The sequence below is a fragment of the Betta splendens genome, chromosome 1, assembly GCF_900634795.4.
Source record: "Betta splendens chromosome 1, fBetSpl5.4, whole genome shotgun sequence".
NCBI lineage: Eukaryota > Metazoa > Chordata > Actinopteri > Anabantiformes > Osphronemidae > Betta > Betta splendens.
In genome coordinates, this window is record NC_040881.3 from 5,208,138 (window position 1) to 5,223,992 (window position 15,855).

General features: G+C 49.2%; 1 protein-coding gene across 7 annotated transcripts in view; it reads left to right on the plus strand.

Annotated features, from left to right (window-relative positions):
* fbxw7 (F-box and WD repeat domain containing 7) overlaps positions 1-15,855 on the plus strand; it is a 74,130-nt gene that overhangs the window by 53,244 nt on the left and 5,031 nt on the right. For 6 of the 7 annotated variants that reach the window (XM_055507665.1, XM_055507669.1, XM_041068261.2 and 3 more), the window contains 7 exons: positions 4,894-4,976; positions 6,173-6,314; positions 8,792-8,926; positions 10,216-10,339; positions 10,515-10,651; positions 11,229-11,342; positions 15,566-15,747. In XM_055507665.1, coding sequence (XP_055363640.1) covers positions 4,894-4,976; positions 6,173-6,314; positions 8,792-8,926; positions 10,216-10,339; positions 10,515-10,651; positions 11,229-11,342; positions 15,566-15,747 — 917 coding nt within the window. Of the gene's footprint in view, positions 1-741; positions 1,155-4,893; positions 4,977-6,172; positions 6,315-8,791; positions 8,927-10,215; positions 10,340-10,514; positions 10,652-11,228; positions 11,343-15,565; positions 15,748-15,855 lie in introns of those variants that run through there. The other variant, XM_041068286.2, reaches the window with a different exon arrangement.

The following is a 15,855-nucleotide window of genomic DNA, read 5'->3' on the forward strand; positions in this document are numbered from 1 at the left end:
TTCAGTGTTCAAACGAAAAGCTTCTGGTGCAGTCGTCTGGTTTCGCCTAAACAAAGGGAACGCGGCGCCACGGCCCGTTTGACTTATGACTCCTCGCCCACGTCGGATGTCTACGTACTTTCGAGGGCGTGGATCCGACCTGGGAACAGGTGCAATCAGCGCTGCGGTCCAGGCGGAAGTGCAAATATGGGCCGGTTTGACTGCGGACGGGGATCGATACACAGCGTGGGCCGTTTGCTGTCACGACGGTGCACTGCAGTCAGTTCAGTGCGTGTGTGTGTGGCGGAGGGTGTGACTGCCTGGAGTAACATTAACGTTGTACTGGAAAAGTAATGTGACGTAGAAATGCTGAAGGACGAGGCGGGAGCCTCAGCGTTCGGTGATGCAGCTGCGTCGCGAGCCGCTGTCTCTTCCCGCCGGGAGCCGATGCAGCCGCGCATTACGTGCTCCACGTGTAATTAAGACAATTCATCTGACGGCGCGACGTGTCGCGAGCGAAGCTGTGGTGCGGCCGGTAGCGGTTTAGAGACGCCAACTTTTTTATGATTTTTATTATTTTTAACGCAGAAGGACGAGCGCGCGCCCCCCTCCTGGCACCCCGCTGCGCGGCGCTGGGCGCCGGACTGCGCCATTCCCTCCGTCTCCACCAGGGAGGCTGTAACCCGATCCCGTTCGCAGGAGCCCGTGAGGAGGAAGCGCGCGCCGCCGCGCGCCTCTGACGCGCTCCCACCGCACTCCTCCCCCTTTCTGCCGAGTGTCACCCGCGTCCTCCCGCATCTGTTCACTCCCCGCTCGCCGAGGCTGGTCGTCGCATCGCATTGTTCAGCCACCTACCGAGGCTCTTTGGAGTCGGCGTGACGCGGCGCTGCCTTTTTTCCTCCCCTGTTTTTTATACGCGTGTGATAGAAAGGATAAAGCAGGGGATCTGCCGCGTGCACGCCAGCCAGCCCGGGGACGTGCCCGAGCATGTTCACAGCAGCGACCGCGTCGGATCTACCTGAGAGTCCGCTGCCCTCGCGCTGTCAGAGCTTCGCCGCCGCCGCCGCCGCCGCGCACGCACATTTGGACTCCACCGACTGAAACGGGAAGAGGAGCGCGCACACCGGGCCGCCAGGATGGGGTTCTACGGCACTTTAAAGATGATTTTCTACAAAGTGAGTAGGATTGGTGCTCGCGTTGACCGCCGGACCCGCTGGAGGTTCGTCTCGCTCCGTCGCGCCCCGTTGTCTCCTGACGCGCAGATTGTGCGGCCACTGCGGAGGACGAGCGGGCGGCGGAGCGCGACCCCCGGAGACGTGGCTTCCGACGCCGGGGCCTCGGCGACGCGTTAGACGCCGTGATATCACAACCGGATTAGGCGTCGCTGCCCCCCCCCCCCTCCGCCAAGTTGCGCCGTGTAAATAAACACCGCGGCGGCGATGCGGGAATAACGGGGGCATCAGTGAACGGGAACGGACGTGGCACTTGTCGACTCTCTCGTTCATCCTGGACGAACGGACGGACGGACGTGCTCGCCGCTCTCCCGTCCGCGGGCAGCGCACGAGCCCGTTCCCCTCCGACGCTCGGTGCACCTGTCCACCAGCTGTGCCCGTCTCCGCCATCATCCAGTAGCGACGCATACATCACGCGTGGATGTGGATGTCGCCTCGTTAGTTCGGCGTTCTCGTCCACGCAGCCTTTTGATGCTTCGGCGCACTTTCACGCACCGAGCCGCCCGCATCCACTGCGTCCCCGCTCTCCGTTTGCGGCGGTTATTATGCTTCCACATTATGCAGCAGCGAGCGAAGTGACCGCGTGAGACGCACGCACGCACGCACGCGTGTGCCCAGTCTGCTGGTGCCTCTTGCCTGACATGGTGCACTCCCCTTAGGCTCCAGCCGCAGATAATGGGTCACTGTGTCAGACTGCGTGAGGATGCGGGGTGTTTGTTATGCTGGACGGCAGCCATGCGGCGATGCTCCCTTCAGACGCGGAGTGCAAACAAAAATATGAAAGGGAATCCGTTATGCGGGATGCGTAATGCAGACAAGTTTGTTAATGTGCACCGTTCACCATCTGAGTCTGCAAATCTCTTGCAGTGGGGGATTTTTTTCTCCTTTTCGCGCAGCTGTGTTGCTCCCACTCTGCTGTGTGGGAGCTTTTACTCAATTAATCCTAATAATTAAGTGAAAATGCCATGGTTAATCAGAGAGGATCTGCTCACAGCTCATTTGTATTCTTCATCCGTTCTGTGGATGTGCCCGTCGTAAGATAACAGGGTTTTGAAGTCAGATCCTACAGTATCTCCCTGCACCGGCAGAAGCGGAAAATCTAGATTTATCATCAAGATGCACTGGGAATCTGTTTTCTGTTTTAATCGGAATTGATCCTTCCGATCCTGCAACTTAATCACGGTCTCCAAAATGGCCAGTGCTGCGCAGCCCCAGCGGTGGTGATTGAAATGATGAAACTGTTCCACGTCTGCCTGAAAGAGCGTTTGAGAAACGGGCAAAGGTTTTTCTGGTGACTGATGCTGCGGGATGCAGCCTCCGTTGAAATGAACACATTATGTAAGAGAGATCGCCGTCTTTAAAATATCATTAACTCTCTGCGTATCCATCTGTCGCGCTTTTGGCCAGATAGGGAAGCGGAAGCCAAGAGGAAGGAGGGAGGACTGATTAGTGGTGATTTACAAACACTGCGCTCTCTGGTTACCTTTTCCCAGACTCCCACCGCTGAAGAAGCTGCTTACACACTTGTTTTTAATTTATTTGTTTTAATTCCTTTTCCGCATTTGGTCTCAGGCTTTCTTGCAGGTTCTTTGCACATAGGCACCCATTCAAAAATCAGCCAGCGCTCCTTTCTTTCTTTCTTTCTCTCTCTCTCTCATACACACACACTTAGAAATGCACACACACACACACACAAACACACACACACACACACACACACACACACACACACACACACACACACACACACACACACACACACACACACACACACACACACACAGGCTCTCCTTGGCTACTGAACTGCCATTGCAGTGAGATCACCACTTCAGGAACAAGGCACTCGGGTGCAGAGCCCAGATCTTAACAATTAGGCATCTGTAATAAACCTGTCTGTATTTTCCTTAAGAATGAAACTATGTGTATCGCCCTTTGTGCTACGTGTTGCCTGTCTGGCTTGTGAAAATATTGGGGCTGGGCTAAATTCTTCTCTCGAATGCATTTTCTACATATTTCCAACGTGAGTTAATTGAGCCTTTTGTGGCTCATCCGTTGACTCGCTCTGCAGCTTCGCACATGAGCTGACTTGTGAGGGAAAGATCACAAATCATTGCTCAGATCGCAGTCCAATGTCCAGAGGGAAGCTAAGCTGCAGTGAAGGTTGGTGTGCTAGCACGCGCACACCTATAAAGTCAGGTATTTGTTGCCAGTGGTGAATTGACTCTATCAGGTTTCAATTCTGGGGGAAACAATGCTTTAGCCTCTGATGTCCTGCTGGTCATTCACAAAACAGTCAAAATTAGATTAAGAATTCGTCTTCGTCGCTTTGATGGAACACACGCTGTTCCCGAAACTCAAACTGGGGCTGAGCAAACAGAGAAGACAAATACACGCTTTCCAAATTATAGTGATAAACAGGGGAAAAAAACACATTTTGAGAGGAGACGTGTAATCACGCCACTGTAGCTCCAGACAGATTGGAGTCAAACGCACTAAGATGACTTTCATAGCATTTAGAGAAACCGAGCAGTGACATCAATAACTCCTAAGTGCATTGTTTGCCTCAAGGACAGAAACCAAGCCTCTGGTTTCTAAAGGAAAAAGACCGGTTACGACAACGACAGCGTAGATGGACACAGATGTTTTCCACAGCAGCTTTTGTACAGTCGCACAAGCAGGAACGTAATGGTGGGCCGAGTGTTTCTAAATCGTTTCGACCCGAAGTCAAAGTGCAGGAGTGTGAATTGTTAAAGCGCAAGTAAAATAAATGTGCTAAACGAGTGAGGAGCCGATTTCCTGCTTCACCCGAGCTGTGACGTGCGTTGGTTTGGTCAGAACACTGCTGCTGCTGAGGATCCCTGCCGCGTGAACGAAGGAGCGCTTCCTCGTCGGATCCCAGACTTCACATGAGGCTGAGCCGACCAGGGCCTTGATTTAACTTAAAAGCTGTTAAATGAGTGAGACCTAAAATGAGCGTTGAGCTCGGACCTCGGCTTGTTTATTCGTGAGGGGCCGAGAACTTGCACGTGCGGCAGCGAGCTTTTCCACAGCGACAGGGAGCGTCGCGGGCACGGGATGAGGAGAATGGGCTCCCGCCGGCCTTTGCACAGGCTTCTTTGTCTGCACTCTGGGTTTGAAGGTAACTGGGATTCGCTGGCGTGATCTCACGCAGAAACAACGCGCTCTGTAAAGTATCGCTCATGAGTCGGATTCCCGCTTTAAGAATGGAGCGTCCTCTTAACTCGTGTGCATGTGGAGCTTTGGATGCGTTCATTGCCCCCGGATACGAATGGGCGACGGGTTCGCTCTGCTGGAGTACAGTCACAGTGAAGACCAGCGTGGTTAAACAAGCACCTGCAAGTCTCACGATGCTCGGTAGCTGCATCGACAGATAGGGAATTCCTTCCCTTTCTTACGCTACATGCTAAATTGAGTCTCCAGCCCAAGCATTAAAGATTAATGTGTCATTTGCATAAAGCTGTTGCGAGACGTCTGTGTCTGTATTTTAATGCCGTGCATTTCAGACATAATGTTAACAAAGTCTGCAAAAGCAGTTTTCTGCTTTCAGCTTTTTGAGACTAAAATGACGGATGCGAAGGAGGCCATGCACGAATCAGGACTGTTCACATCGATGCGCTTTTGTTGCGACAGTGTCTAACGTTTGCTTCCCTCCTCTTTTCAGATGAAGAGGAAGTTGGACCATGGCCCAGAGGTCCGATCTTTCCCTACAGGAAAAAAGCCCTGCAAAGGCCCCGAGTATCCAAGGTAAAGGAATCTGCATTCACCGTATAAATCACCTCCGTCTTGTTGGGAACCCACATCTTCTTCCAGTCGCCCTGCAGTGTCCTGTTTACGTCCACTTCTTCAAGTTATCAGGAGTTGTGCAGGCGGACCCGTGCTCCCCTTCCATCTGCAGCACCCAGCCAGCACATATTTCAATATTTAATGCGTGTGTTCACATGTGTCTACATTAAAATTCAGACTGAACACAGCCACTTTACTGTAAACGCTGCCATGTAACTGGCTCCGTCTCAGCTTCCTCTCCCATTAAAAATGAATCAATAATGAAATAGACCCCCAGCTTCCCATTTTGCTGTCAGCGAGCAGAATTCGAAGTATTGACGGTGCCCAGCGGATGGTTTCTCCCGCTGCCCTTTCATTGCGAGGGCCGCGGCTCCGTGCGCACTTTGAAGCCTCCGAGCCAGAAAGAAATGCACTTAGATGTCAGTTTATTTGATATACCTATCATAAACTAATGCGGTCCCGCAGTAAATCCTGTCTTCGCGATGCCACAAATGTTCGGTTTTTGATTAAATTGTTTTTGAGGAGTGCTCGTTTAACTTATGAGCGCTTCGAAGGCTGCTGTTGCATCGTGATGCATCGCACATACAGCTGTTTGCTTTAAATTGGCAGGACAGCCCACATGTCGGCCCAGTGCTATGCTTGGGTATAGTTGGGTATAGTATAGGAAGAAATGTTTTTGTGACTTTGGCGAGTGATGCTCTTAAAGTTGTGCCTTGTGATGAGGCTGTACAAATATTTAGATTTAAAAACATGGCTCTGTGAATGCACCTTTTGTATTTTGTTCACGCTTGCACACTAAATTTGGATTTTAGAGCCTCAACTGCGTAACAGCTTAGTATCACAGGTTTCTCTGTAAATACAAGACGCGTTTCTTCCTTTGGTCTCACGATAACTTTCAAATTATAAAGAAATTCTCACACAATCTTACAGTTGAAGAATTTCTGTCTAAATTAAATCGATCATAGGAAAGCACGCTTTCAGTTGACAGGTTGAAATACTTTAGCTGTAACCCTCAGTTTTGTCTTATTGCTCTTTTGAAGCGAAAATGTTTGTGTTCCTACATTAATATTTGTGGTATTTTCACTTTAACACCTGCGCCCTTTTGCCTTTTAAAGCCCGCTTTGTGTCATGAACTTGTATTTTCCCATGAACTGCAGCCCTACAGGAATTGTCCCGTGTCCTGCCACACCCACCACATTTGGCCACATCAGAACAGCTAATGGTCAGGGGCAGCAGAGACGGCGCATCACCTCAATCCAGCCACCCACGGGTCTCCAAGAATGGCTCCGAACATTTCAGGTGAGCCCGTGTCTTCCTTCTCCTTCCTTTTATTCCCCTTGGGTGACTCAAATGCTCATCACAAAGCAGATGTTGTGCCCAATCAATGTTCACTTAGTCTCAGAGATAATTGCTGCCTTGTTGTTCTGGCCCGCCACATTACCATAGGCATTGTAGCATGGAATTGGAATTAGCCGTACCTGTTCAGACCCAAAAGCGTAATAAGATCACACAAGTCTGCTGGAGTAGGTTTTAAAAGTTGAGCACTTCCTGTCTCCCGTGAGCCTCTGGAACACGGTTAGTGCCGTGTAATTTAAGCCCTGACTGGTTTTACAGACAACATTTTGGAAGGTTTATCTTATTTTTCACCCCCTTCATTACCCTGTACTGACCACATTGTGGTTCATCCCATTTTTATATTGGTTCCCCTATATTATAATTTTCTGTAACAACATGATTGAGCCATGTGAGACTTAAGCTCTAATCATTCCAGACCTCACGGAAATAGGATGTCATTTACACATATTAGCGTGGTCTGATGGGGTCTCTGTGATTTCCTATATAATAGATTGCCAAGGATATCATTACCTAAGAGAGTTTAAACTCATTATCTGTGACACCTCCGCGTTTATTTTACATATCTCCTTTCTCAGTCCTAACCAAACACGGTCTACTGTCTTTTAAGTAACTCAGGCAGGAAAACCTCAGACTGACATTCAGTACATTCCCCAGACCAGTCCTGGCTTGTAGCTTCTTTAAGAGCTGGAGCACAGCTGCACACTGTAGCAGGCAGCTGATTAGCATAGCTTCGCGTGGAGACTGGGAACCTTCCCATGGCTTGGTCTGAAGGCATCATTGTATATGTGCTTATTTATTGTTGGATATTTGCTTTTTGCTATGCACATACACACACAGTAAAAAGCCCTCCGGGATACAATACATCGTTCTTCAATGTTGAATTTTTATTACAACAAATAAATAATACCTCTAGAATGTATCTGCACATTAAGGAACAGCCAAAAGCATAACTGGAGTGAAAGGGGAATAATTGCCTCTTCAGCATCTTTGTAGCTCACAGTAATCATGCTTCAGTAATCCGTGTTTTGGCTGCGTTCGCTTTGAATAAAGAATTCAGTCATGAGTCAGAAATTAGGCAGCACATACTCCAGTGTTTCTGAGAATCTGAAGTAGTTTACCAACAGCTCATAATGATTAGTTGATCAAAAGAGCAACACTTCAGCCTGAATTCCCTGCATGTTCATCTCTCAGCGCTCTGATCACAGATGTTGACTGCCAGTTCGTGTTACAACCACTGGCAGGAGAGCTTTGAAAAGAAATGGTGGGAAATTTAAGAAATCACGTACTGAAGTGCACGTTTCTGGCTGACAAGTAAATGGGAGGAATGATAAACTACAATTAAACACTAGAATCTGACACGGAAACAGACAACAGCCGTGCAAAAGAGTCTCACAAGTAAGTTGTTTTCAAGTTATTTCAGGGAAGAAATAAAGAATTTCACACTGTGAATGTGAACTATTTGCAGCTGTGTTTAAATAACAGTCTGCGCCAAACTTCCCGTCTGTGGTATCGGTTCAGCTGTTGTGTTGGAACAAAGTTAGTGACAGTCTGTGGTGGAAAAGTGATGCAACACTTAAGTAGTGATTTCATGGTCCTCCCTCTTGCAGGGAGTAGGTCTCTGAACCCCTGATTACCCCCAGAACCAGCACCTCTGGCTAAAGCTTTTAGCTGCCAAATTACAGGTGGCTCGTCTGTGCCAGATTTTCCACCCTGCAGCCCAGCCTGTAATCACTGCTGGGTTTTAGCACGCCGCAGAGGAAGGCGGCTGCGTTCTGCACGCGGTGCAGCAATATGCAACAGTAAAACAAATGAGTGGGAACACGCAGGTCTAATAAATGTCCATAGTGTGGTTTGTGATGGTTTTTCCACTAATCTCGGATTCTAGAAATTAGCAGGCGCCATAATGTGCTGCAGTGGACATGCAGGACACGCTATCAGTAAATAGTTTCAAAGTGAAGGTCCTCAACGCATTGCACTTAAACTGAATACTCCGGTTGCTGGTTGCAATCATGTAACACACTCCCCACTGTGTGAGGTGCTGCAGGTTCAGGTTCGCTTTCCCAGGTGATGGTACAGGGTCACTGCAATACTATAAATTACACAGATTTTGAAGTTAAAGTGAGTGAATGTATTCCTTCTGCTAAAAACTACAGCAGCCTTGTTCATTAGTTTCTGACGTTAGACCATAAGATGTAACTGCACTTCAGGATACGACACAAGGGGCTAATGCTGACTCCCACTGGGTTTGAGACTGGGACAAAAGAAAGAACCTCAGCAAAATGTCCGCACTACACAACCTTCTCCTGCATTTGACCTCTAGCTTAGTATCCTATGGTCCTATTGTAAGAGAGAGGCATCAACCAAATGAATGTGCTTTAGAGCCAACAACAGGCACCAACGTCCTCTGTCCTCTGTTGCAGAGCTGGACCGGCCCAGAGAAGCTGCTGGCGCTGGATGAGTTGATTGACAGCTGTGAGCCCACACAAGTCAAGCATATGATGCAGGTGATAGAGCCGCAGTTTCAGCGAGACTTTATCTCCCTGCTGCCCAAAGAGGTGAGTCCCCGAGTTTGTCTTTCGGTTTCCATTTCAGCCACTATCCCCGTCATCGTCTGTGTGATTGTTTCTGAATGAACACACCTGACGGAGAGACGAGGCTTCCTCACCAGCCCTAATCCTGTCGCCGTCTCCTCTCACATCATTTAACGGCATCCACAGTGGGTGTCTTGTTGTCGCTCCGCGTCATAACTGACAACACAAACAATCTCAAGTGCCACACTGATGATACGATCACGTAAGGGATTCTTACAAAACAGCCACAATCCACCCGATCTCGTTGAGCGGATCAAATGCTTAACACCTTGTCTGTGTCTGGCAGGTGTTGGGATGAGGGGGGGGGGGGGCGGTGGCAGCATGGGGAGTGAGGCAATCGGATGCAAGGTTTCAAGGTGTCGGCGCCGCTCGCTCCAGAGCCAGACGCACAAACGGCATCGCGCGTGTTCGCGCCGGCACACGAGCTCCGTCTCCTGGTCTCCGCTTTCATGTTCTCCTTCTAAAAGCCCTGTCCCGTTTTGATGAGCCCACCTCTCCGCTGTCAGAGCCGCTGGAAATAAATCGACTGGGCTCGTCAGAAAAGAAATTTTTATTGGACGACCCCTGTGGTCACACTGTGGATGCAGTTGGGGCTGAAACTATAAAGTTATAATCCACCAGCGATTCTGTCATGTTTTAAAAGTGATCACCAACTGGGACCTAATCATAAAACCTTTAAAATGTACTAAAGCTCCATTAGTACCTGCTAAAACAGGTGTTTTAGGCGATCAGTGATCTTAAGTCTGTGGAGCTACTGTCTGCGATGGGTCATGATTGTCTCAGATCATTCTAATAGTATCAGAGAACAATATTCGCTCTATGCGTTAGGCCTGTAATATCTACTCTATGATGAAGCAGGACAATCACTTGACATAATGGTTGATGTATTATTCTGTGTTAAGCATTTTGTCCTGAGTGGAGCAAGTGCTGCAGATGGTGTTTTTTTTTTTTTTTTTTTTTTTTTTTTTTTTTTTTTACACATGGGACCTGATTTATGCTCATTACCACTGGTTTGCTTTCCTTTGCAGGCTTTGTATTAAACCGTATAGCCAACATTGGCGCCTCCACTGTGAAGCCGCTGCCATTATGTGCCCGTGTCAGGCTTGATTCATGCCGTTAATATTGTGCACACACTGCTTCCGCAGCGCTTTTCTTAGCCGTTCATTTGTTTTACTTTTACTCCGGGCAGAGCTGTTCATTCACGAGGCGTACGCATAATAAACAGCGCGTTTCCCGTCCTTGCCTCTCAACAGCTGGCTTTGTATGTGCTGTCGTTCCTGGAACCGAAGGACCTCCTCCAGGCAGCGCAGACGTGTCGCTACTGGCGCATCCTGGCAGAGGACAACCTGCTGTGGCGCGAGAAATGCAGGGAGGAAGGTGAGTGTTTGCATCAGATGCAAAGGGACGACCCGCTGTCGCGCAGCGGGAGCCGCCTGGAGCCACCGCTGCGGTCAGTCCTCCGCATGTTGTACTTGCTTGAAGGTAAACTTAGAGGAAAATCCATAGGCTTTTTTTTTTTTGTTCCAATCAGCTTCTTTCTCTGTCCTACCAGGCATCGATGAGCCTCTGCCCCTCAAGAAGAGGAAAATCGTCAAGCCTGGCTTCACTCACAGTCCCTGGAAGAGTGCCTACATCAGGCAGCACAGAATAGACACTAACTGGAGGAGAGGAGACCTCAAATCACCCAAGGTACTGTTCCCTTCAAGCCTAAATTCCCCACAGGTTAGCTTCACCTCAGCTGATCTGACAGATCTCGTATCAAATGGCTTTGAGTCACAGACAGATAGTCCAACAAGCGCCCGAAGAGTGGACCTGATGGAAAGTTAGTGATGGGTCGGGCCGGTGCTCCACAGTCCTCGTGGTGACTGATAATAAGCAGGAACCCGGGTTGATCCTCTTCTCCTCCAGTCTAATGGCTGCGTTTGTCTCCCGCCCGCTCAGACGTTTCCCCTGAAGCGCGTTAAAGCTGCTCCCTAATGGGCCCGGTGCCCGCGGCTGTTACTAAAAGGGCCACGCGCCGTTTTCGGCCCGTGCCGCCGTACATTTGGTTAATGTGCTTTTCATACGTCTGTGCGTTTTTGCAGCTGGCTCAGTTGTTCGCTGACCCAGCGCTCCTGCGGAGCAGTATGAGCAGGCGATGGCCACACCCCCTGCGGATTCTCCTGCGTTGTGTCCGTCCGTGCGCGGCCCCGAGGACCACTGTCTGCTGTCGCGCCTTTGCCGTTTGTCAACCCCGCGTCCAACTGTCTCCTGTCCCGTCTCAAAGGTGCTGAAAGGTCACGACGACCACGTGATCACCTGCCTCCAGTTCTGTGGCAACCGGATCGTCAGCGGTTCCGATGACAACACGCTGAAAGTCTGGTCGGCGATCACAGGAAAGGTAGGACCGAATGAGTTCACTAAGAGCATGTGGTTTCACACATTTATCAGCTCAGAACACACAGGCTTGTAGATTTGTGCTCAGTGACTTCCTGCTGTCATGGAGCATCTTGTATTATCCTTATATTTATTTGATAGTAAAGCTCCCACTAAACCCACCGTCAGTGTTTGGTAATATTGAAGTTCCTAGCAGGACTCTCCTCTCAGTCTTCTCCGTCGAAGCCCATTCTTCTGGAGACTTGTTACACAGCACATGTACGCAGCGAGTGTTAGTATTCATAGCCGGAGCTGGTGCTGCCACACAGGCCTCGCGCTGCAGCTTTACACTGTATTAAACGGGAAGGCGGCGGTTGTAGTGCGGTGTGAGGCAGAGGCTCGCACATTGTGTGTGAATCAAGGTGCTGGACTTGACTTTGTGCTGAAAACCCAGTGTTCTGGTGGAATGTCCTCTTGGGCTGTGAACTTGTATCGTTTGGCAAAAATAAAACCGCATACAAAGAGAAGCCCCTAAAGAACTTGGTGTTTTGCATGGCCACACTGCAGTAGGTTCCCCTTTATGCGGGACACAATGAGCCCAGACAGCTCGCTTTTCACTGCTGTACAGACTTTGTATAACAGATAGCGGCGCTGGCGATCAGCCAAGCGCTGATTACACGCACATCGGTCACGCCATTTGCTGCAGCGAACAGATCCGGCCAAGGTCACGGGACGGACGACGGAGCGCAGGCCGCGTCTCCTTCACCCCACAGGTTGTCGAGTCGCCGGCAGGTTCGGCCGATGTGCGTCCGCGCTGTCGCCACGCACTCGCAGTGCATTGTGGTCCGTAAATGCAAATCCACCTCAGCTCTGTTTGTTCACACTAGTGTGTAACATGTCTTTGGCTCTGAAGCTCTCGAGACCGGAGCATCCCCATCTGCGAAGGAACGGCCAATTAAGTGTTGTCCACCATTCAGTTCAAGTGTGTGTGGAAGGCAGTAAAAAGCACAAATACAGTGCCATCATCGGGACCTGCATTTGGTTTCCGTCTCTTTACAGCCTTGAGCGGTTTGTTTGAGGACTTGCCTGTTGCGTTTCCCTCACCGTCGAACCGCCCTGAGATCACAGGCGTGTGAAGTGGCCGTCCGTGATCTCAGCGTGTTGCACGGGTTCACGCTATCCTTTATAGTGCAAATATCCAAGATGGCAGCCACAGAAGTCCTACGTGACCTTCTTTAAAAGCTGACTTCTTTGACCTCGGCGCCTTTTAGCGCTCTTTTAAATCCTCCCACCGCAGCGAAAGCTCCGGCTCGCCTTCCACACCAGCTGACGCCAGAACTCGGGTATTACTCAGAATTGGATCAATAAGACGTGAAAGTGCGAAGATGATGGGAGGCGAAAAACTCTTGATTTGAGTCTTTATCCGCTCTTATTTTGAAGTGTGGTGCCTTATTCTTTCTCGAAACTTTTACCTGTTTGATTTCTGGTCACTTTTCATTCATCAAAAAAAAAAAATCGCGTTGTGCCTGCGCATCAGTGATAAGTTTGGTGGACGATTACAGATTTCAAGGGTAAATTGGATCAGACTCTCAGATACCAGTGGTTGCTCCTCAAAGGGGGAGATTTGCAACGAAGGCTCGGTGAGTTGCGCTGTTGCTGGAGGATTTAAACTGACAGCACGGATAAAGAAATTGGTTACACCGAAGACAAGTTGTGCCGTAGTTAACAGCGTTAATGCTCCGCGTGCTGCTTTTCTTCTGAAAAGCCAAGATTTAGGACGATGGGAAAGATTGCCCCGTGGGGGGACAGCGCGGGGTCAATGTTCTCATGTTGTTCACTACTCACTGTGTCTACTGTGATTGAGACGAGTTCATAGTGCAAAGAGATAACAGACGTTGACATAATAACAGATGTTTCCATCAATTGTTAACTCAGTCTGCCCAGTGTTCTTGTTTAATGTTGTCATTAATTTTTCAAACTCACTGGGTGTTTTTAAGCACAGCAGATAAATCATATTGACAGGATTATTTGAACATGGCTTAAAGTATGAAATGTTAGGCAAATATTCACCAGCTACTGTTCTCCCAGTGAAGTCCTGCCAAAGGTTCAGCAAACACTAAGACAGATGCTTGTTAATGTTCCTTCTTGGCTGCGAGCTCAATCTCTTGCCCTTGATTTATCTAGTTATATAAAATCACAGTGAAGTGAACCCTTGCCGTGAGGCAATCAGGGAATTATTACGTGACTATGTTATATGTATAAGCCCCCACGCCAACCAAAGTGTTCTGTTGCTAAGCGATCATGTAAGACAATGGGGGATTTGATTGTGGGGAAAGTGTTGCATCAGCGATGGGAGCGAACGCGGAGTTTGGAATTAAAGTGACACCAGCGTTCCTGCTCGCGTCCGCGTGCGCGCAGATCTGTAGTCCGGGGGGAATTTCCCAGCGACGACTTTCCTGCTGAAGCGGCGCTTGTTCTGACGACGGCTGCAGGCTGAAGGCTGAAGGCTTCGGCGGTGGCTGTCGATCCGGCGCGTCTCTGCCGCTTCAAAGGTGGACGGCCGGCGCTTAACGGAGCGGCGCCCGTTAGCGCGGATCCAAGATGGCAGCGGCGTCCTCGGCCAGATGCTCCCGCTGCGTGGAGGGCCGCTTTATCGCCGCCTCGTTCCAGCCAGCTGAGATTAGAGATTGCCTTTGGAGCGCTCGCACGCAGGCGTGTGAGGGTGTGCGTCGGGAACTAGAGCCACGTATTAACCAGTGTGAGAGCATGGTCAGCTGGGAAAAGCATTTGATGCGAGTCCCAGCAGAAAAGAATGTAGGCAGCAGCGAGCATCAATGCATTCTCACTGGAGTCATGACTGGTTCCCATTTTGGTCGATATGCATGTTTAGCAAGCTTTTTTCTGTTGTAGCATCATAAAAGTAAATGCTCTAACTGCTGGACCTGAGGTGGAAAACCTACAGACTAAAGCCTTTTTGTTTGCCTTTAGTCACATTCGCCCTGGTTTTCTCCCATTTCCCTTTTTTTCTGTGGTTGCTTTAGCGGAAACTCTCCATTTTAAACCTAAAGATAATTTGTAATGTGAAGCATTTAAAGAATGCTTTACATTTAGAAAAAAAAAAAGGTCCGTCACAGGTTGATTAAAATGTTGCTAATCTCCTTTCACTCTCCGGGGCGGGTTTATTTTCTGTTTGTTTCACAGACAGATAAAGGCGCCTAAGCCCTTCATTTCAGATATTCTCTCCTCCCACGCGCTGTTTGAGGAGGCTCTAATCACACACCGCAATTCTTGCTTCTGGAATCTCAACCGCTGGCTTCAGTTCACAAGTAAAGAATCGCGCGTCCTTGGGAGATTACAGTAGACTGCAGCCCCGTAGCTCAACTGTGGATAACGGTGCTGCACTCAGAATAATGATGATAATACACTCAGCTAATTGGCCGCGTTTCTACCACATCTTACTTTTATTAGTTTTCCAGTGACGCCCTCCTTTTTTATGTCTTATAAAGTTAAGAAAAGGGCCCAACAACAATTCTTACTGTACTGTAGTGAGGTTGATTATAAGGTCACGCTGCCTTGGCCCACAGTTAATGAAGGGATCTCTTTATCAAAGCACAGAGGGAGGAAGTCAGGCTCCTGTTTGACTCGCCCTGCAGCACCACAGCGGCTTATCGGCTGCAGACGGAGGGGTCACATGTTGAACCCTTCTATGGCACGGCCCACTGCCACCCCGGCGTAACCACGGCACTGAATTTCAATGTAATGTGTTTAGCAAAATTAAATCAAGGGACAAATGAGACAAACTGTCGAGACACAAATTCTGAAGATCAGAAAGATTTCCATAAGGGCTGTAATCAATAGCTAATCTACCGTCACTAATGAGGACGAATGGGCGCGTTTCCTTAGTGAAGACAGTCGTCAAACCCGTTCTGCGGAGAAAATGAATTAGCCAGTTTTGCTGCAGATAAGTAAAAGCAATTATAAAAGCCTGCGGAGAGCGATTTAGTCCCACTACAGCAGTCGCAGGTAGAAGTGACCGAGCCCATCCTTCGCATTAAAGGTCACACACATTTCATTTTGCTCATCCTTTTTCCCCTGAAGCCAATAAAAGGTCATACAGGAAGAAAATGTGATTTTATGATTTCCCTTTTGATATGTGTGAATGAAATCGCCATAAATGTCCTTTCAACTGAGTCTTCAGTAGCGCTGCGTTTACTGACCCAGACTTTTGTCCGGCTTTAAACTTTTCAGTGTCTGCGGACGTTGGTGGGCCACACGGGAGGCGTGTGGTCATCCCAGATGCGCGACAACATCATCATCAGCGGCTCCACCGATCGCACACTCAAAGTCTGGAACGCAGAGACAGGAGAATGTATCCACACCCTCTACGGGCATACCTCAACCGTGCGCTGCATGCACCTACACGAGAAAAGGTACGGGTCGAGTCCGAAAAGTAACACAATCCTGCAGAGGGCAACACTAAAACCGTACAGTAGCTTCCCACAGTGTGAAAGAATGAGCAACTGTACTAAAGCAGAAGG